The 21,970-nt window shown below is 50.5% G+C and overlaps 1 protein-coding gene across 1 annotated transcript in view; it reads left to right on the forward strand.

Moving 5' to 3' along the window:
* The window catches only part of KCNB2 (potassium voltage-gated channel subfamily B member 2), an 84,824-nt gene extending 64,319 nt beyond the window's left edge, over window positions 1-20,505 (forward strand). Inside the window, exons 2-3 of the mRNA XM_038766627.1 lie at window positions 18,389-19,501; window positions 19,607-20,505. Of these exons, the coding sequence (XP_038622555.1) occupies window positions 18,389-19,501; window positions 19,607-20,257 (1,764 nt within the window). The 3' untranslated portion in view covers window positions 20,258-20,505. The remainder of the gene's footprint in view (window positions 1-18,388; window positions 19,502-19,606) is intronic.
* Window positions 20,506-21,970: the final 1,465 nt, after the last annotated feature.

The raw sequence follows: 21,970 nt of genomic DNA on the forward strand, positions 1-21,970 counted from the left end.
TTCTTATGCTCCGGTTCCCCGGAAGGTGATCTCCCTCACTGTCAATTCCCATCCCGGTTTGGAGAGAGACGATGTTCTCCCTCATCGTCTCGTCCCATCCCGGTTAGGAGAGAGACGACAACAATCGTTCTGTCCGGTTCCCTGGAAGGTGATCTCCCTCACTGTCTCATCCCATCCCGGTTTGGAGAGAGACGATGTTCTCTCTCATCGTCTCATCCCTGTGGGACAACCTGATCACCTTGTCACCTCCCCAGTGCTTAGAACAGTGCTTTGCACATAGTAAGAGCTTAACAAATACTATTATTATAGAGAAGCAGCGTGGCTCAGTGGAAAGAGCCCGGGCTTTGGAGTCAGAGGTCATGGGTTCGAATCCCGGCTCCGCCACATGTCTGCTGTGTGACCTTGGGCAAGTCACTTAACTTCTCTGAGCCTCAGTGACCTCATCTGTAAAATGGGGATTAAGACTGTGAGCCCCACATGGGACAACCTGATCACTTTGTATCCCCCCAAGCGCTTAGAACAGTGCTTTGCACATAGTAAGCGCTTAACAAATGCCAACATCATTATTATTATTATTATTATTATCCCATCCCGGTTAGGAGAGAGACGACACAAATCGTTCCCACTCCCATCCGACGTGCCTGGCTGGGTTTATGGTTGGGTTTCCCTTTCTACGGCCGTAAAGACGAACTGGGTTTGCTAAAAAGCCTAATTGAGGTCCTTCATCCCGGTTCGATCACATTTATTTCACGTTCAAGAAATCGATGACGCGCTCTCTTAGGTTCGGGGAGCCACAATCAAATGTCTTCGGATAAATAATAATAATAATTGAGGTATTTGTTAAGCTCTCACTAGGCTCCAGGCACTGTACTGAGTGTTGGGGTGGATACAAGCTAATCAGGTTGGACACAGTCCCTGTCCCACATGGGGCTCCCAGTCTTCATCCCCATTTTACAGATGAGGGAACTGAGGCCCAGAGAAGTGAAGTGACTTGGCCAAGGTCCCACAGCAGACAAGGGGCGGAGCCGGGATGAGAACCCATGCCCTTCTGAGTCCCAAGCCCGTTGGTCTGTCCACTAGGCCACACTACTTCGGGGGGGTTTCCATCATTCTCCTCAGAATCAATCAATCAATCGTATTTATTGAGCGCTTACTGTGTGCAGAGCACTGGACTAAGCGCTTGGGAAGTACAAGCTGGCAACATATAGAGACAGTCCCTACCCAACAGTGGGCTCACAGTCTAGAAAACTAGTCAGAAAACACCGCCGAAGAAATCCTGACCTAAACGATCCCTTTCCCTCCGATAGCTGAGCAGCGCGTTAAAGCGTGTCCGGGGCCGTTGGATTCCCTGCGATGTCCAAACGTGTGGTAGGTTTCCTTCCCTAGCGTCCCTCGGGGAGCACGCGCTGACGCATCCTTTATTTATGCCCAGAGACTTTGTCTCTGATAATGGAGACGGTCAAACCTCCTCCGCATAATGGGCTTTTCAGGAAAGGTGGCTTGCCCGCTTGTCTGGAATCTCCTGAGTTAGAGTGCAGGAAACAAACCTGTCCTTTGGAGGCTATCCTTGGAGGAGGAGGAGGAGGAGAAAGAGAGGAGGAGAAGAAGGAGGAGGATGAGGAGGAGAAAGATGAAGAGGAGGAGGAGGAGGAGGAGGACGAGGAAGAGAAGGAGGAAGAGGTGGAAAAGGAGGAAGAAGAGGAGGGAGGAAAAGGAGGCAGAAGAAGAGGAGGAGGAAGAGGAGAAGGAGGAAGAGGTGGAAAAAGGAGGAAGAAGAGGAGGAAGGAAAAGGAGGCAGAAGAAGAGGAGGAGGAAGAGGAGGAGGAGGAGGAAGAGGAGGAGGAGGAAAAGAGGAGGAGGAGAAAGAGAGGAGGAGAAGAAGGAGGAGGATGAGGAGGAGAAAGATGAAGAGGAGGAGGAGGAGGAGGACGAGGAAGAGAAGGAGGAAGAGGTGGAAAAGGAGGAAGAAGAGGAGGGAGGAAAAGGAGGCAGAAGAAGAGGAGGAGGAAGAGGAGAAGGAGGAAGAGGTGGAAAAAGGAGGAAGAAGAGGAGGAAGGAAAAGGAGGCAGAAGAAGAGGAGGAGGAGGAGGAAGAGGAGGAGGAGGAAGGGGAGGAAAAGGAGGAAGAAGAAAAGGAGGAGGAGTAGCAGCAGTAGTAGAGAAGCAGCATGGCTCAGGGGAAAGAGCCCGGGCTTTGGAGTCAGAGGTCATGGGTTCAAATCCCTACTCCGCCGCTTGTCAGCTGCGTGACTTTGCGCAAGTCACTTAACTTCTCTGAGCCTCAGTTACCTCATCTGTAAAATGGGGGTTCAAACTGTGAACCCCCCGTGGGACAACCTGATCACCTTGTATCCCCCCCAGCACTTAGAACAGTGCTTTGCTCATAGTAAGCGCTTAACAAATGCCATCATTATTTATTATCCGCCTTCGACTCTTTCCGACGCCCGGCCCGGGTCGGTCGACTTGGATGCTTCGGCCTCGACCTCTCCATCCTGGGTGACCCCGGCGAGAGAATATCCCGTTAGCGTGCGCCAACTCTCCCGCCACGGTAAGGCGTCGATCCCGGGGCACGAACGCCCAGTAAATACGACGGAGGGATCGATTGATAGAAGAGCCACCTCAGCGCCGAGCCCGCTTGGAATCGTTGGCTTGGAGAATCGTCCATCTGGGTGTGCTCAGGGCCCAGAACATTTCTAGAGAGCCGACAGATGGTGGACGGGGGGGAGTGGGGTCTTCCTCCCAGCCTCCGTGTCCTCCGCCTCCATCCTCAGGGCCCTGGGGAAGCTGTCCATCTCATCCCCGCAACCCATGGTGGGCAAGCCACCCCAGGCCTCAGATCCCTCCGGCCCAGAACCCCCGTTTCCCATGGGGCAAAAAGGACCCCCCCTGCCCCCCCATCCATGGATGAGGGAGAGAAGGATTTGTGTTCCGTTGCTAGGCGATGGGAATTTCATGGCAATCCCCTCTTCCACTTAAAGGGCCAGCCTCTCGCCTTCGTTTCCTCGCTCAATTCTACCGGGTTTAGCCGAAAAACCAACACCATCTGCTGACGCGGGAGACCGCCCTGGCCTCTGAAAACGGAAACATATGTCCTTCTGAACCCTATATACATCAGCAGTACCCCCCCCACCACGACAAAACACACACACACACACACTCCATATACTGAACACTGCCCTCCGCTCTTCATCCTCATCATCAATCGTATTTATTGAGCGCTTACTGCGTGCAGGGCACTGTACGAAGCGCTTGGGAAGTACAAGTTGGCAACCTATAGAGACAGTCCCTACCCATCAGTGGGCTCACAGTCGGAAAGGGGGAGACAGAGAACAAAACCAAACATACTAACAAAATAAAATAAATAGCATAGATATGGACAAGTAAAATAAATAAATAGAGTAACAAATATGTACAAACATATATGCATATATACAGGTGCTGTGGGGAAGGGAAGGAGGTAAGATGGGGGGATGGAGAGGGGGACAAGGAGGAGAGGAAGGAAGGGGCTCAGTCTGGGAAGGCCTCCTGGAGGAGGTGAGCTCTCAGTAGGGCCTTGAAGGGAGAGATCTCTATCAATCAATCAATCAATCAATAGTATTTATTGAGCGCTTACTGTGTGCAGAGCACTGTACTAAGCACTTGGGAAGTCCAAGTTGGCAACATATAGAGACAGTCCCTACCCAACAGTGGGCTCACAGTCTAAAAGGGGGAGGGGGATCATCATCATCATCAATCGTATTTATTGAGCGCTTACTATGTGCAGAGCACTGTACTAAGCGCTTGGGAAGTACAGATTGGCAACATATAGAGACAGTCCCTACCCAACAGTGGGCTCACAGTCTAAAAGGGGGAGGGGGATGATATGATATCATCATATCATATCGTATCATACCCAGACAGATAATTGCTCTCCCCCACTTTAAAACCTCATTGAAGGCCCATGTCCTCCCAGAAGCCTTCCCTGACTAAACCCACTTTTCCCTCTCCCTTCTGCGCCACTCTGACTTGCCTCGTCATTCATCCTCAATCAATCGATCGTATTTATCGAGCGCTTAGTGTGTGCAGAGCACTGTACTAAGTGCTTGGGAAGTCCAAGTCGGCAACATCTAGAGACAGTCCCTACCCAACAGTGGGCTCACAGGCTGGAAGGGGAAGACAGACGACAAAACATATTAACGAAATAAAATGAATAGAATAAATATGTACAGATAAAATAAAGAGTAATAAATACGTACAATAAATGCCATTAACAAACAATCAATCAATCAATCGTATTTATTGAGCGCTTACTGTGTGCAGAGCACTGTACTAAGCACTTGGGAAGTCCAAGTTGGCAACATCTAGAGACGGTCCCTACCCAACAGCGGGCTTACAGGCTAGAAGGGGGAGACAGACGACAAAACAAAACATATTAACCAAATAAAATAAATAGAATAAATATGTACAGATAAAATAAAGAGTAATAAATACGTACAATAAATGCCATTAACAATCAATCAATCAATCAATCATATTTATTGAGCGCTTACTGTGTGCAGAGCACTGTACTAAGCACTTGGGAAGTCCAAGTCGGCAACATCTAGAGACGGTCCCTACCCAACAGCAGGCTCACAGTCTAGAAGGGGGAGACAGACGACAAAACATATTAACAAAATAAAATAAATAGAATAAATATGTACAGGTAAAATAAAGAGTAATAAATACGTACAATAAATGCCATTAACAAACAAACAAGCAAGCAATCAATCGTATTTATTGAGCGCTTACTGTGTGCAGAGCACTGTACTAAGCGCTTGGGAAGTCCAAGTTGGCAACATATAGAGACGGTCAATCAATCAATCAATCAATCGTATTTCTTGAGCGCTTACTGTGTGCAGAGCACTGTACTAGGCGCTTGGGAAGTCCAAGTTGGCAACATAGAGAGATGGTCCCTACCCGACAGTGGGCTCACAGTCTAGAAGGGGGAGACAGAGAACAAAACCAAACATATTCACCAAATAAAATAAATAGAATACGATTGAATGAATGAATGAATAATGAATGAATGAATGAACGTATGAAATATCACCTGAACATTTTCGTCGTTTTGGTAGTAATATTTGTGCTACTAGAGGATCGCCCTGCGGTCGGGTGGTTTCTGAGACCCTCTCGCCCCTGCCCAGCAAGCACCAGGCCCAGAACCCTCCAACTTCTAGCGCTTCCTTCTTTCGGGCCCTGGACCTCATTCTCTTATTCATAAGTCAAGCGCTTAGTACAGTGCTCTGCACACAGTAAGCGCTCAATAAATACAATTGGTGATGATGATTTAGTCGTATTTATTGAGCGCTTACTGTGTGCAAAGCACTGTACTAAACGCTTGGGAGCGTGCAGTATACTGTGAGCCTAGACTGTGAGCCCAGACTGTGAGCCCACTGTTGGGTAGGGACCGTCTCTATATGTTGCCAACTTGTACTTCCCAAGTGCTTAGTCCAGTGCTGTGCCCACAGTAAGCGCTCAATAAATACCATTGAATGATTGGAGAAGCAGCGTGGCTCAGTGGAAAGAGCCCGGGCTTTGGAGTCAGAGGCCGTGGGTTCAAATCCCGGCTCCGCCACTTGTCAGCCGGGTGACTTTGGGCGAGTCGCTTCACTTCTCTGGGCCTCGGTTCCCTCATCTGGAAAATGGGGATGAAGACTGTGAACCCCACGTGGGACAACCTGATCACCGTGTATCCTCCCCGGCGCTTAGAACAGTGCTTGGCACATAGTAAGCGCTTAATAAATGCCATCAAAAAAAAAGTCACTTCACTTCTCTGTGCCTCAGTTCCCTCACCTGTAAAATGGGAATTAAGACTGTGAACCCCCCGTGAGACAACCTTATCACCTTGTATCCTCCCCAGCGCTTAGAAGCGCTTAACAAATGCCATTATTATTATTATTATTATTCATTTCTATTCATATCTGCTTCCCCCTCTAGGCTGTAAACCCGATGTGGGCAGGGAACGTGTCCATTGTTATATTGTCCTCTCCCAAGCACTTAGTACAGTGCTCTGCACACAGTAAGCGCTCAATAAATTCAACTGACTGGCTGATTTTTTCCCAAAATCCCACCTGCCCCTGGGCCAGCTTCCCTCGACTACAGAGAAGCAGCGTGGCTCAGTGGAAAGAGCACGGGCTTTGGAGTCAGAGGTCATGGGTTCGAATCCCGGCTCCGCCACTTGTCAGCTGTGTGACTTTGGGCAAGTCACTTCACTTCTCTGGGCCTCAGTGACCTCATCTGCAAAATGGGGATTAAGACTGTCCCACGTGGGACAACCTGATCACCTTATATACTCCCCAGCGCTTAGTACAGTGCTTTGCACATAGTAAGCGCTTAACAAATGCCATTATTATTATTATTATTATTATTCATTTCTATTCATATCTGCTTCCCCCTCTAGGCTGTAAGCCCGCTGTGGGCAGGGAATGTGTCTATTGTTGTATTGTCCTCTCCCAAGCACTTAGTACAGTGCTCTGCACACAGTAAACGCTCAATAAATTCAACTGACTGGCTGATTTTCTCCAGAATCCCACCTGCCCCTGGGCCAGCTTCCCTTGAGAAGCAGCGTGGCTCAGTGGAAAGAGCCCGGGCTTTGGAGTCAGAGGTCGTGGGTTCGAATCCCAGCTCCGCCCCTTGTCTGCTGTGGGCCCTTGGCCAAGTCACTTCACTTCTCTGGGCCTCAGTGACCTCATCTGCAAAATGGGGATTAAGACTGTCCCACGTGGGACAACCTGATCACCTTATATACTCCCCAGCGCTTACTACAGTGCTTTGCACATAGTAAGCGCTTAACAAATGCCATCATTATTATTATTATTATTATTATTATTATTATTATTACAGGCTCCCATCCCCCCGACCCCAGCCGGTCTCGCTGAAAAGCGAAGAAAAGCCGGCAAAAGCGGCCTGGAATTTCCCTGCCATTCACAGGCCATTAAAGTTTCAGAAGCGCCAGGGAACATTTTCCAAAAATAAAACCCAGAGGCCTCATTTGGAGAAGTCGGGGAATGAAGCGTCCGTTCTGATGAGCCAGACGAGGCGAGACATTCCCCGCTCCGTCTCCTCCCGGGGATCAGAGACCAGGTGCTTTACTGTGTGCAAAGCACTGTACTAAACGCTTGGGAGAGGGCAATATCCTGGAGAAGCAGCGTGGCTCAGTGGAAAGAGCCCGGGCTTTGGAGTCAGAGGTCGTGGGTTCAAGTCACACTTGCCAGCCGTGTGACTTTGGGCGAGTCGCTTCACTTCTCTGGGCCTCAGTTCCCTCATCTGGAAAATGGGGATGAAGACTGTGACGTGGGCAACCTGATCACCTTGTATCCTCCGCAGCGCTTAGAACAGTGCTTTGCTTTGGAGGGGTTTGGACCGTTGGATGCTCTCTCTGCCTCTCGCCCCCAAAGGCCATTTACTTCAGTGGCAGAAGTAGCGGCATGTATGGGGCACTATACTAAACGCCTGCCGTGTGCAGAGCTCCGCGCTGAGCGCCTGCTCTGTGCTGGATAATGATCATAATAATAATTATGACGGTATTTTGTTAAATGCTTACTATGTGCCAGGCACCGTTCTAAGAACTGGAGAAGATACAAGGTGCTCAGGTTGTCCCACGTGGGGCTTCCAGTCTTCATCCCCATTTTACAGATGAGGTCACTGAGGCCCAGAGAAGTGAAGTGACTTGCCCCAAGTCACACAGCTGACAAGGGGCGGAGCCGGGATTAGAACCCAAGACCTCCGACTCCCAAGCCCGTGCTCTTCCCACTGAGCCACACTACCTGTGTGTGCATTTATTCATGTTTATCGACTCCTCCCATGCCTCTCTTCCCTCCCTCCCACCCCCCAAAATCCATACCTTATTTCTCCATTCATTCATTCAATCGTATTTATTGAGCGCTTACTGTGTGCAGAGCACTGTACTAAGCGCTTCTCCATTGACCTCCTAGCCTAAGGGTTTGTTTCCTGGCTCACCGCTGCTGCATATTTTCCCTCCCCCAGATTCCCTATTTTCCCTCCCCCAGATTCCCTATTTTCCCTCCCCCAGATTCCCTATTTTCCCTCCCCCAGATTCCCAGAAGGAGGGAAATCTATTCCAATCACCCATCTCAGAGGAAAACATCCGGATTATCCATGGCCCCTAGATGCCCAAGATTGGCCACGTGGCTTCTGAAGTTTACCCATGTGTATCTCCCAAGCGTTTAGTACAGTGCTCTGCACATAGTAAGCGCTCAGTAAATACCGTGGATTGATTGATTGATTGGAAGGGCACAGGAGCAAAAGGGAGAAACACCTGCAGGAGTGTCCTGAGCCTTTGAGATTTGGGGTTTCTGGGGAAATTTGAGAAATATAGGGAGCATCGGCAGTGTGGTCTAGTGGATAGAGGCCGGGCCTGGGAGACAGAAAGACCTCGTCTGCTGTGTGACCTTGGGCAAGTCACTTCACTTCTCCATACCTCAGTTCCCCCATCTGGAAAATGGGGTTGAAGACTGGGAATCCCATGATGGAAAGGACCTGGCCCAACCTGATTAGCTTTTATCTAGCCCAGCGCTTAGAACAGTGCTTGGCACGTAGTAAGCACTGAGCAAATACCATTATTATTATTATTATTATTATTATTATTATTATTATTACTATTATTAAGAGAATCACTAGGAGTTCTTAACTATCATGGGTGGCAAGCTTCAGGAATTCCTCCGGGCAGGACGTTTTCCGGCCCAAAGCGTCAGTAACTTCAATGAGGGGTAGGTATACATGGATGGAATTCCCAAAGGGTTTCAATCAATCAATCGATCAATCGTATTTATTGAGTGCTTACTGTGTGCAGAGCACTGTACTAAGCGCTTGGGAAGTCCAAGTTGGCAACATATAGAGACGGCCCCTACCCAACAGTGGGCTCACAGTCTAAAAGGGGGAAACAGAGAACAAAACCAAACATACTAACAAAATAAAATAAATAGAATAGATATCAATCAATCAATCGTATTTATTGAGCACTTACTGTGTGCAGAGCACTGTACTAAGCGCTTGGGAAGTCCAAGTTGGCAACATATAGAGACAGTCCCTACCCAACAGTGGGCTCACCGTCTAAAAGGTGGAGACAGAGAACAAAACCAAACATACTAACAAAATAAAATAAATAGAATAGATATCAATCAATCAATCGTATTTATTGAGTGCTTACTGTGTGCAAAGCACTGTACTAAGCGCTTGGGAAGTCCAAGTTGGCAACATATAGAGACAGTCCCTACCCAACAGTGGGCTCACAGTCTAAAAGGGGGAGACAGGAACAAAACCAAACACACTAACAAAATAAAATAAATAGAATAGATATGTACAAGTAAAATAAATAAGTAATAATAGAGTAATAAATAGAGGGTTTGACTAGAGGGAAGCTTATTCAGTCAATCATTCGATCGCAGAATGCAGGGCACTGGACTAAGCGCTCGGGAGAGTGCAATACAACAGTAAACAGACACATTCCCCACCCGCAATGAGCTTACAGTTTAGAGGCCGGGAGACGGACATGAATAGAAATCAATAAATAAGAGATGTGGACATAAGTGATGTGGGGCTGGGAGGGGGGAAATCAATCAATCAATCAATCGTATTTATTGAGCGCTTACTGTGTGCAGAGCACTGTACTAAGCGCTTGGGAAGTCCAAGTTGTCAACGTATAGAGACGGTCCCTACCCAACAGTGGGCTCACAATCTAAAAGGGGGAGACAGAGAACAAAACGAAACATACTAACAAAATAAAATAAATAGAATAGATATGTACAAGTAAAATAAACAGAGTAATAATAGATAATAATAATAATAATAGAGTAATAAATAGAGGATTTGACTAGAGGGAAACTTATTCGGTCAATCATTCGATCGCAGAATGCAGAGCACTGGACTAAGCGCTCGGGAGAGTGCAATACAGCAGTAAAGACACATTCCCCACCCGCAACGAGCTTACAGTTTAGAGGCCGGGAGACTGACATAAATAGAAATCAATAAATGAGAGATGTGGACATAAGTGGTGTGGGGCCGGGAGGGGGGAAATCAATCAATCAATCAATCAATTGTATTTATTGAGCGCTTACTGTGTACAGAGCACTGTACTAAGCGCTTGGGAAGTCCAAGTTGGCAACATCTAGAGACAGTCCCTACCCAACAGTGGGCTCACAGTCTAAAAGGGGGAGACGGAGAACAAAACCAAACATACTAAAAAAATAAAATAAATAGAATAGATATGTACAAGTAAAATAAATAATATATTTATATTATTGTGTATTATAATATATTATATTTATTTATTTATATTATATTATATTTATTTAAATGAAGAAAGGGAGCGAGTCGGGGTGACGCAGAAGGGAGCGGGAGAAGAGGGAAAGGGGGCTCAGTCAGGGAAGGCCTCCTGGAGGAGATGGGCTTTCAGTAAAGGCTTTGAAGGAAGGAAAAGTCATTGCCTGTGGGATTTGAGGAGGGAGGGCGTTCTGGGACAGAGGCGGGACGCGGGCCGGGATCGGCGGGAAGGCAGGCGAGATGGAGGCCCAGTGAGAAGGTTAGCGCTATAGGAGAAGGAAAAGGGTTTGCCCGGACAAGTGGCAGAGCCAGGATTAGAACCCATGACTCTCCAACCCCCAGGCTCGTCTCTAGCCACTACACCCTACTGCTTCTCCAGTGAAATCTATTCTATTTATTTTATTTTGTTAGTATGTTTGGTTTTGTTCTCTGTCTCCCCCTTTTAGACTGTGAGCCCACTGTTGGGTAGGGACTGTCTCTATATGTTGCCAATTTGTACTTCCCAAGCGCTTAGTACAGTGCTCTGCACACAGTAAGCGCTCAATAAATACGATTGATGATGATGATGAAAAATTAGTCCCGGGCTGATGAATTCTGGTGGCATCCAAAAGGCCGCTAGGAACCAAATGGTCCGTTCTTGGTCCGAGCCCGGTAAATAACCCAAGGCATTTTCCATTTTCAGATTTGTTCTACATTTCAGGGAATATCTATGGGTTGTTTTGAGAGGCGGCCGGAATGTTAGAGCACATCCATTTCCTCGGCCTTCCCGGGCCTCTTTTTGTTGTCTATTTTTGTCCCGACGCCTTGTTTTCTGGGTACCGCGGTTGGTCGGATCACAGATTCATTTCCTGTTAAATCGATGAGCTCCGGATGGGAAGTCGGCACCGCCGGGGGAATTCCGAGACTGCATTCGACCGGGATCGGGTTCCAGTGTTTTCTGGAATGCTGTCGGGGGGCGGAGGAGAGGAGAGAGGGAGACCCCGTGGATTCTGCCGTGAATTCAGCTTCCAAAAGGAGTCTTCGGGGGTAAGGAAAATAGAAAACAGTCGGTCGGCGTATTTATTGAGCACTTACCATGTGCGGAGCGCTGTACTAAGCACTTGGGAGAGGACAATACGGCAATATAACAGATTCCCTGCCCACAGTGAGCTTCCATTCTACAGTCTCGAGGACTCAGATAATAATAATGATGGTATTTGTTAAGTGCTTACAACGTGCGAAGCACTGTTGTAAGCGCTGGGGGGGGAATACAAGGTCATCAGGTTGTCCCACATGGGGCTCACAGTCTTAATCCTTGTTTTACAGATGAGGTACCTGAGGATCAGAGAATAATAATAATAATAATAATGATGGCATTTATTAAGCGCTTACTACATGCAAAGCACTATTCTAAGCGCTGGGGAGGTTACAAGGTGATCAGGTTGTCCCACGGGGGGCTCACGGTCTTAATTAATCCCCATTTTCCAGATGAGGTAACAGGCCCAGAGAAGTGAAGTGACTTGCCCAAAGTCACACAGCGGACCAGTGGCGGAGCCGGGATTTGAACCCATGACCTCCGACTCCAAAGCCCGGGCTCTTTCCACTGAGCCACGCTGCTTCTCAAGAGCAGAGAATTGAAGTGACTGGGCCACGATCATCCAGCAGACAGGGTGAGAACCCGGATCCTTCTGACCCCAAGGCCCGGGCTCTACCCATTAGGCCGCACGGCCTCTCGACAGCGGATGATGATGATGAGCTTCTAGACTGTGAGCCCACTGTCGGGTAGGGACCGTCTCTATACGTTGCCAACTTGGACTTCCCAAGCGCCTAGTACAGCGCTCTGCACACAGTAAGCGCTCAATAAATACGACTGAATGAATGAGCAGCGTGGCTCAGAGGAAAGAACACGGGCTTTGGAGTCGGGGTCATGGGTTCAAATCCCGGCTCCGCCACTTGTCAGCTGTGTGACTTCGGGCAAGTCACTTCACTTCTCTGTGCCTCAGTTCCCTCATCTGGAAAATGGGGATTAAGACTGTGAACCCCACGTGGGACAACCTGATCACCGTGTAACCTCCCCAGCGCTTAGAACAGTGCTCTGCACATAGTAAGTGCTTAATAAATGCCATCATTATTATTATTATTATGAGCAGACCACATCCATTTATTTTATTTTATTAGTATGTTTGGTTTTGTCTCCCCCTTTTAGACTGTGAGCCCACTGTTGGGTAGGGACTGTCTCTCTATGTTGCCAATTTGTACTTCCCAAGCGCTTAGTACAGTGCTCTGCACACAGTAAGCGCTCAATAAATACGATTGATGATGATGATGACGTTCCCATCGCGGACCCACAAAGGGTACAATCAGGGCTGCCACCGGGAGCGATTCCGTGGATAGCGGGGCGCAAATTAATGTTTGTTTGCTTGGAAATAAAAATAGGCCCTGGCTGATAAGTAAGTGTTCCTGAATTCCGTCTATTTACAAAGAATTAACCAAGCGTGAAGTGCCCTTAATAAAACAACACGCTCACAATCTTCAGGAGTTATTACAAATAACCAAGTCACCGAGCAGAGGGGTGTGAAACTGTCCTCTTCTAGACTGTGAGCCCACTGTTGGGTAGAGACTGTCTCTATATGTTGCCAACTTGGACTTCCCAAGCGCTTAGTCCAGTGCTCTGCACACAGTAAGCGCTCAATAAATACGATTGATTGGTATATACGTGCGGAGCACGGTGCGAAGCGCTTGGGAGAGGAGGCTGCTACGGAATCAGCAGACGCGTTCCTTCAATCAATCAATCAGTCGTATTTATTGAGCGCTTACTGTGTGCCGAGCACTGGACTAAGCGCTTGGGAAGTCCAAGTTGGCAACGTCTAGAGACGGTCCCTACCCGACGGTGGGCTCACAGTCTAGAAGGGGGAGACGGACGACAAAACCAAACATATTAACAAAATAAAATAAATGGAATAGATATGTACAAGTGAAATACAATAAAAGTAAAATAAATAGAGTAATAGATCCGTCCAAACATCTATACATATATACAGGTGCTGTGGGGAAGGGAAGGAGGTCAGGCTGGGGGGTGGAGCGCTTACTGTGTGCAGAGCACTGTACTAAGCGCATGGGAAGTCCAAGTTGGCAACATCTAGAGACAGTCCCTACCCAACAGTGGGCTCACAGTCTAGAAGGGGGAGACAGAGAACAAAACAAAACATATTAACAAAATAAAATAAATAGAATAGATATGTACAAGTAAAATAAAGTAAAATAAATAAATAGAGTAATAAATCCGTCCAAACATCTATACATATATACAGGTGCTGTGGGGAAGGGAAGGAGGTAAGGCGGGGGGGATGTAGCGCTTACTATGTGCAGAGCACTGTACTAAGCGCTTGGGAAGTCCAAGTTGGCAACATATAGAGACGGTCCCTACCTGACAGTGGTCTCACAGTCTAGAAGGGGGAGACAGAGAACAAAACAAAACATATTAACAAAATAAAATAAATAGAATAGATATGTACAAGTAAAATAAAATAAAGTAAAATAAATAAATAGAGTAATAAATCCGTCCAAACATCTATACATATATACAGGTGCTGTGGGGAAGGGAAGAAGGTAAGGCGGGGGGGGATGGAGCGCTTACTGTGTGCAGAGCACTGTACTAAGCGCTTGGGAAGTCCAAGTTGGCAACGTCTAGAGACAGTCCCTACCCAACAGTGGGCTCACAGTCTAGAAGGGGGAGACAGAGAACAAAACCAAACATATTAACAAAATAAAATAAATAGAATAGATATGTACAAGTAAAATAAATAAATAGAGTAATAAATACGTACAAATATATCCATATATACAGGTGCTGTGGGGAAGGGGAGGTGGTAAGGCGGGGGGGATAGAGAAGGGGACGAGGGGGAGAGGAAGGAGGGGGCTCAGTCTGGGTTGCCCATAATGAACTCACAGTCTAATAATAATAATAATAATAATAATAATAATAATAATAATAATAGCATCTGTTAAGCGCTTGCTATGTGTCAAGCACTGTACTAAGCGCTCGAGTAGACACAAGGTAATCAGGTTGTCCCACGTGCGGCTCACACTCTTCGGATGAGGGAACTGAGGCCCAGCGCAGTGAAGAGACTTGCCCAAGGGCACACGGCAGACAAGTGGCGGAGCCAGGATTAGAACGCAGGTCCTTCCGATTCCCATTCATTCATTCATTCAGTCAGTCGTATTTATTGAGCGCTTACTGTGTGCAGAGCACTGTCCTAAGCGCTTGGGAAGTACAAGTTGGCAACATACGGAGATGGTCCCTACCCAACAGTGGGCTCACAGTCTAGAAGCGGGAGACGGACAACAAGACAGAACATATTAATGAAATAAAATAAATAGAATAAATATGTACAAATAGAGTAATAAATCCGTCCAAACATATATACATATATGCAGGAGCTGTGGGGAGGGGAAGGAGGTAAGGCGGGAGGATTGGGGAGTGGGAGGACGCACAACCTTAACAAAATAAATAGAATAGTAAATATTTACAAGTAAAATAAATAGAGTAGCATGGCTCAGTGGAAAGAGCACTGGCTTGGGAGTCCGAGGTCATGGGTTCAAATCCTGGTTCCGCCACTTGTCAGTTGTGTGACTTTGGGCAAGTCACTTAACTTAGCGTGGCTCAAAGTTGCAGGAGAACTGTGTTGGAATGAGGAATCTTTTCCGGTCAGAAGGAACCTCTTGATAAATATTTCACGCGGGCGTTAGTCTCTGAGCCATCTGGTTCCCTTCCATTCATTCATTCATTCATTCATTCAGTGGTATTTATTGAGCGCTTACTGTGTGCAGAGCACTGGACTAAGCGCTTGGGAAGTACAAGTTGGCAACATCTAGAGATGGTCCCTACCCAACAGCAGGCTCGTCTGACTTTGGGGAAAGCGTCACTAAACATTGGCACCTTCCTTCTGGCCTCTAACAGTAATAATGTTTACGAGGAGTTTAATCTCAATAAATACAGTTGATTGATTGATTGATAGTACTGGTTAAGCACTTTCTCCATGTCAAGCACTGTTCTAAGCGTTGGGGTAGACACAAGCTAAGCAGGTCGGACACAATCCCTGTCCCACACGGGGCTCACAGTTTTAATCCCCATTTTACAAACGAGGAGACTGAGGCCCAGAGAGGTGAAGTGACTCGCCCGAGGTCACACAGCGGACAAGCCGGGCTGAGAACATAAGGTCCTCTGACTCCCAAGCCCGGTTTCTTTTCTCAAGGCCACGCTGCTTTTCCTCTTTCATTCATTCAGTCGTATTTACTGAGCGCTTACGGTGTGCGGAGCACTGTACTAGGCGCTTGGGAAGTCCAATTCGGCAACAGAGACAGACAGTCCCTGCCCACAGCGGGCTCACAGTCTAGAAGGGGGGAGACAGACATCAAAACAAGTAAACAGGCCTCTGTAGCGTCATTATATATAAATAGAATTATAGATGTGTACACATCATTAATAAAAATTAAAACAATTGTAATTATAAATGTGTACCTATATACACAAATGCTATGGGGTGGGAAGGGGGGTAGAACAGAGGGAGGGGAAGCAGAGGAGAAGGGGGGGCTCAGTCTGGGAAGGCCTCCTGGAGGAGGTGAGCTTTCAGTAATAATAATAATAATGGCATTTATTAAGCGCTGTTCTAAGTGCTGGGGAGGTTACAAGGTGATCAGGTTGTCCCACCGTCTTAATCCCCATTTCACAGATGAGGGAACTGAGGCACAGAGAAGTTAAGTGACTTGCCCAAAGTGACAGCTAGCAATTGGCAGAGCCGGGATTTGAACCCATGACCAATGATTCCAAAGCCCGGGCTCCTTCCCGGGGTCTTAGAGCGTTGACTATGAGAGTTGGTAGTAATAATAATAATAATAATAATGATGATAGTAGTAGTACTGGTTAAGCACTTTCTCCATGTCAAGCACTGTTCTAAGCGTTGGGGTAGATACAAGCCTTACCTCCTTCCCTTCCCCATAGCACCTGTATATATGTATATATGTTTGTATGTATTTATTACTCTATTTATTTATTTATTTAACTTGTACATATCTATTCTATTTATTTTATTTCGTTAATATGTTTGGTTTTGTTCTCTGTCTTCCCCTTCTAGACTGTGAGCCCGCTGTTGGGTAGGGACTGTCTCTATATGTTGCCAACTTGTACTTCCCAAGTGCTTAGTACAGTGCTCTGCACACAGTAAGCGGTCAATAAATATGATTGATTGATTATTTTACTTGTACATATTTATTCTATTTATTTTATTTCGTTAACATGTTTTGTTTTGTTCTCCTTCTCCCCCTTCTAGACTGTAAGCCCTCTGTTGGGTAGGGACCATCTCTATGTGCTGCCAACTTGTACTTCCCAAGCGCTTAGTCCAGTGCTCTGCACACAGTAAGTGCTCAATAAATACGATTGATTGATTGATTGATTGATTGACACAATCCCTGTCCCACACGGGGCTCACAGTTTTAATCCCGTGCCACTCGGCTTCTCTAGTCGCGCTCTCAGTGGGCCTTTGAAGAGGAGAAGTGTGCTAATTCGGCGGATTTGAGGAGGGAGGGCATTCCGGGCCAGAGGTAGGACGTGTTGGACCGGGGGTCGACGACGGGATGGGCCCCCACCGTTCCCACCCCCCGAGCCCCCGGATTTTCCTCCTCGTTAAGGCGAGCCTGGCTTCGTCGATCGGATCAGTCTCCCGAACTTCACGGTTCGGTATCTTGTCCCTCCATTTCCTATCGAGTACGCTGACGCTGATTAGGAAGGAGCCCCTCTCTCTCCCCTCCGGCTTAGACGGATTAACCCCGAGAAGAGCCGCGATGACCTTACACGACAGAGCCGTGTCGATCGACGTGTTTCCCACTTGAGGAAATGGATGAAATCTTCCCTTTCCCCTAAACTTGCTTCCGGGGCAGAGAGGTTCCTCCCGCGTGTAGCAGAGCCGGGTCGGTCGACGTGTTTCCCACTTGAGGAAATGGATGAAATCCTCCCTTTCCCCTAAACTGGCTCCCGGGGCAGAGAAGTTCCTCCCGCGTGTAGCAGAGCCGTGTCGGTCGACGTGTTTCCCGCTTGAGGAAATGGATGAAATCTTCCCTTTCCCCTAAACCGGCTCCCGGGGCAGAGAGGTTCCTCCCGCGTGTAGCGGAGCCGTGTCGGTCGACGTGTTTCCTACTTGAGGAAATGGATGAAATCTTCCCTTTCCCCCAAAACTGGCTCCCGGGGCAGAGCGGTTCCTCCCGCGTGTAGCAGAGCCGTGTCGGTCGACGTGTTTCCCACTTGATGAAGTGGATGAAATCTTCCCTTTCCCCCTAAACTGGCTCCCGGGGCAGAGCGGTCCCTCCCGTGTGTAGCAGAGCCATGTCGGTCGACGTGTTTCCCACTTGAGGAAATGGATGAAATCTTCCCTTTCCCCCTAAACTGGCTCCCGGTGCAGAGAGTTTCCTCCCGAATGTAGCAGTGTTCCGAGCTGTAAAATCTTGGAAAGAGCCAGGCTCGACTAACTGCCTTTTCCTCTTCCTCCTCCACTTCTTTCCCCTCCTTCTCTTCCCCTTCCTCCTCCTCTCTGGTCTTTTTTTTTTAATGGCATTTGTTAAGCTCTTCCTCCGCGCCGGGCCCCGTCCTGAGCGCCGGGGGAGAGACAAGCCGATCGGGTCGGACGCGGACCACGGCCCTCAAGGGGCTACCGGCCTCATCCCCCGTTTTCCAGCTGAGGGAACTGAGGCCCGAAGCGAAGCGACTCGCCCGGGATCGCACAGCAGGGACGAGAACCGGGGTCCTTCCGACCGCCGGGCTCTACCCACCGGGCCGCGCCGCCTCCCTCCTTAGGGGCGGGGAACAGTAGCCCGGAAGAGCGGAGACCGTAAGCTCGTCGTGGGCAGGGAACGTGCCGGTTTCCCGGCCCCGCCGCTCCCCTTCCTTCTCTTCCTCCTCCTCCTCCCGTCTTCCCCGTTCCCCGTCCTCCCCTCCCTTCTCCAAGAAGGAATCCGGGTCGCGGGGGCGGGCGGCCCGGCCCGCCGGCCGAGAAGAGCCCGTCTCCGTCCCCCGGCCCCGAGGCCGTCCGCTAACCCGGCCCGCCCTCCCTGTCTTCCAGATCCTGGCCATCGTGTCCATCCTGTTCATCGTCCTGTCGACCATCGCCCTGTCCCTGAACACGCTCCCCGAGCTGCAGGAGACGGACGAGTTCGGCCAGCCCAACGACAACCGGCAGCTGGCCCACGTGGAGGCGGTTTGCATCGCCTGGTTCACCATGGAGTACCTGCTCCGCTTCCTGTCCTCGCCCAACAAGTGGAAGTTCTTCAAGGGCCCGCTCAACGTCATCGACCTCCTGGCCATCCTCCCCTACTACGTCACCCTCTTCCTGACCGAGTCCAACAAGAGCGTCCTCCAGTTCCAGAACGTGCGGCGGGTGGTGCAGATCTTCCGCATCATGCGGATCCTGCGCATCCTGAAGCTGGCCCGCCACTCCACGGGCCTCCAGTCCCTGGGCTTCACGCTGAGGCGGAGCTACAACGAGCTGGGCCTGCTGATCCTCTTCCTGGCCATGGGCATCATGATCTTCTCCAGCCTGGTCTTCTTCGCCGAGAAGGACGAGGACGCCACCAAGTTCACCAGCATCCCGGCCTCCTTCTGGTGGGCCACCATCACCATGACCACCGTGGGCTACGGGGACATCTACCCCAAGACCCTGCTGGGCAAGATCGTCGGGGGGCTCTGCTGCATCGCCGGGGTGCTGGTCATCGCGCTGCCCATCCCCATCATCGTCAACAACTTCTCCGAGTTCTACAAGGAGCAGAAGCGGCAGGAGAAGGCCCTGAAGCGCCGGGAGGCCCTGGAGCGGGCCAAGCGCAACGGCAGCATCGTCTCCATGAACCTCAAGGACGCCTTCGCCCGCGGGGCCGAGCTGCTGGACGTGGCGGCCGACAAGGCGGGCGAGCCGGCCCGGGGCCCCGCGCCCGACGGCCGCCCGTCCCCCAGCCGCTGGAAGTGGGCCCGGCGGGCCCTGGCCGAGGCCGGCCCGGCCGACGGCTACCAGGAGGTGGGCCGGAGGGACCCCCGCGAGCTGCTCAACAACACGGCCGCCGGGCCGCAGCCCCTGAGCGCCCACAGGCTGCAGATGCTCTACAACGAGATCGCCAAGGGCAGGCCGCCCCCCGCCCTGACCCCTGACCTCCGGCGGAGAGGGCGGGGGCCGCAGCCGCGGGAGGCGGACGGGCCGGGGGGCGGGAAGGAGGAGGAGGAGGAGGAGGAGGAGGACGAGGAGGAGGGCGGGGAGGACGGGGACGACGAGGACGGGGAGGAGGACCGGGAGGAGGAGATGGAGAGGGCGGAGGCGGCCCGGCGCCGGGAGCAGCTGGCCGTGGCCCGGCAGGACGGCGTCACGGACATGCGGAGCACGTCCAGCATCGACAGCTTCACCAGCTGCACCACGGACTTCGCCGAGGCCGAGAGGTCCCCGCTCCCGCCCGGGCCCGGCCTGCCCTTTGACCTCCCGCGGGAGCACAGGCCGGCCCCGGGCCCGGGGGCCGGGGAGGAGGGCCGCCCCCCGAGGGGGGACTCGAGGGGACGGGGCGGCCCCGCGGCCCGCAGCCCCCATCCTCGGTCGCCCCCCCAGAAGCGCTCCGCCCTGTCCACGCGGGAGAGGAGGAGTTTCACCGAGATGGACGAGGACGAAGACTTTCTAGAGCCCCGCCGGGCCTCCCCCGACGGGCCGGCGGGCCCCGAGACGAACTGCCCCGGGGGCCGGCGGGGGGACCGGAGAGACCCTCTGACGGGAGGGGGCTCTCCCCCGGCCCCGGACACGGCTCACAACTGGACGCGAGAACGTCTTCCCGCCGCGGGGGACGTCCGGAGGGACGATCGGCCGGAAGGGAGCAAGGTGGGAAACCACGTGTTCGCCCCCCAGATCCGGGCCGACCCGGGGACCGCTGGCTACTGCCCCACACGGGAGACCAGCATGTGACTACTTCCAAGAGCAATAAAGAAACCCCTTTCTTACAACCACGGGCGGCGAGCGACCTTAGACCCAGGACCTCCCCGCCCCTTCCCTCCTTCCCCCCGTCCCCCCTCCGAAGTGCATAACACGTTATTTTTGCATGGCATGAACAGTTAAGTTTCAGTCCTGTTGAAAATACAAGAGCCGAGACTGCGTTTTGTAACCAGACAGCCCCAAACCACGAGTCCCGAACTGTGAATAAAATAAAAACAGCTCTATTAGGAACCGTATTCGGCGACATCTGACTTTTTTGATCCCCTCCCCTTCCACTGTAGGTGGATTTTTTTTTTCTTAAGGGCTCCGTTAAGCGCTCACCGTACCGAGCGCTTGGGTAGATCCGAGCCGGTCGGATCGGACGCGGTCCCTGCCCCGCCTGGGGCTCCGCGTCTTCATCCCCGTTTGGCAGACGAGGGGACCGAGGCCCAGAGAAGCGAAGCGACTCACCCAGGGTCACACAGCTGGGATGAGAACCCAGATCCTCCGACTCCCGGGCCCGGGCTCTTTCCGCCGGGCCACGCTGCTTCCCTCCGTCACCTGGTCGCCCGCGGGCCGGCGCAAATTCCAGGATCCGGAAGCGAAGGGAAGTCGCTCGTCAGGGTGTGAAACCGGACACTGCCCGGTAGCCAAGCGCTCCCGAATAGCAGGAAGAAATAACCCGGAACGCTTTCCGGGAGAAACAGCGTGGCCCAGCGGAAAGAGCTGGACTTGGGTTCTCATCCCGGCTCCGTCGCTCGTCTGCCGCGGGATCATCATGATTAACTTGGATCTACCCGACGTTTAGTACGCTTCTTGGCACCAGTAAGCACTTAACGAATGCCATTATTATTATCGTTCTTGATAGTAATAATAACCTTGGGCCGGTCACCATGTGGAACAGGGACTGTGTCCACCCTGGCGCTTAGTACGCTCCCTGGCACTTAGTAAGCCCCTAACAAATACCGTGATTATCATACTTGGCATAATTGGGCAAGTCACTTAACTTCTCTGGGCCTCGGTTCCCTCATCTGTAAAATGGGGATTAAGATTGTGAGCCCCACATGGGACAACCTGATCACCTTGTATCCACCCCAGCGCTTAGAACAGCGTTTTAAGCGCTTAGTACAGTGCTCTGCACACAGTAAGCGCTCAATAAATACGATTGATGATAATTGTTATTATTCTCTGTCCTTCAGTTATCCCATCTGTAAAACGGGGATTAAGACTGCGAGCCCCACGTGGGACATGGACTGCGTCCATTCTGATTGCCTTGTCTCAACCCCGGGGCTTAGTACAGTGCCTGGCACCTAATAAGCGCCCAACAGATTCCATAAAAAAATAAAATAATGGGAATCGGAGACGGAGAGGGTCCAACCTGAGTTCGCTCAATGCCCAGCCTGCTTTCCGGTGGCTCTTTTCTGAATCACCTTTGCAGAGAGGCAGGGTCTTCTCGAAGTCTCTCCTTTCTTTGTCCAAAAGCTCCTAAGTGCATTTGTGTTATTGAAGAGATTCCGGGGTCTTTTCCCGTTATTTGGGCCGAAAAATCCTAGGCCCTGTTTGGCTTTTCTTCCAGCTCTCCCTAACGGCGGCGTCTGTGTCCGAATGCCAACTCACGATCACAGGCAAGATTCAATTTGTTTTTTTAATGCTATTTAATAGGCGCTTCCTAAGTGTGAGGCACTATACTAAGCGCTGGGGTAGATC

Source organism: Tachyglossus aculeatus, chromosome 25, assembly GCF_015852505.1.
Source record: "Tachyglossus aculeatus isolate mTacAcu1 chromosome 25, mTacAcu1.pri, whole genome shotgun sequence".
Lineage (NCBI taxonomy): Eukaryota > Metazoa > Chordata > Mammalia > Monotremata > Tachyglossidae > Tachyglossus > Tachyglossus aculeatus.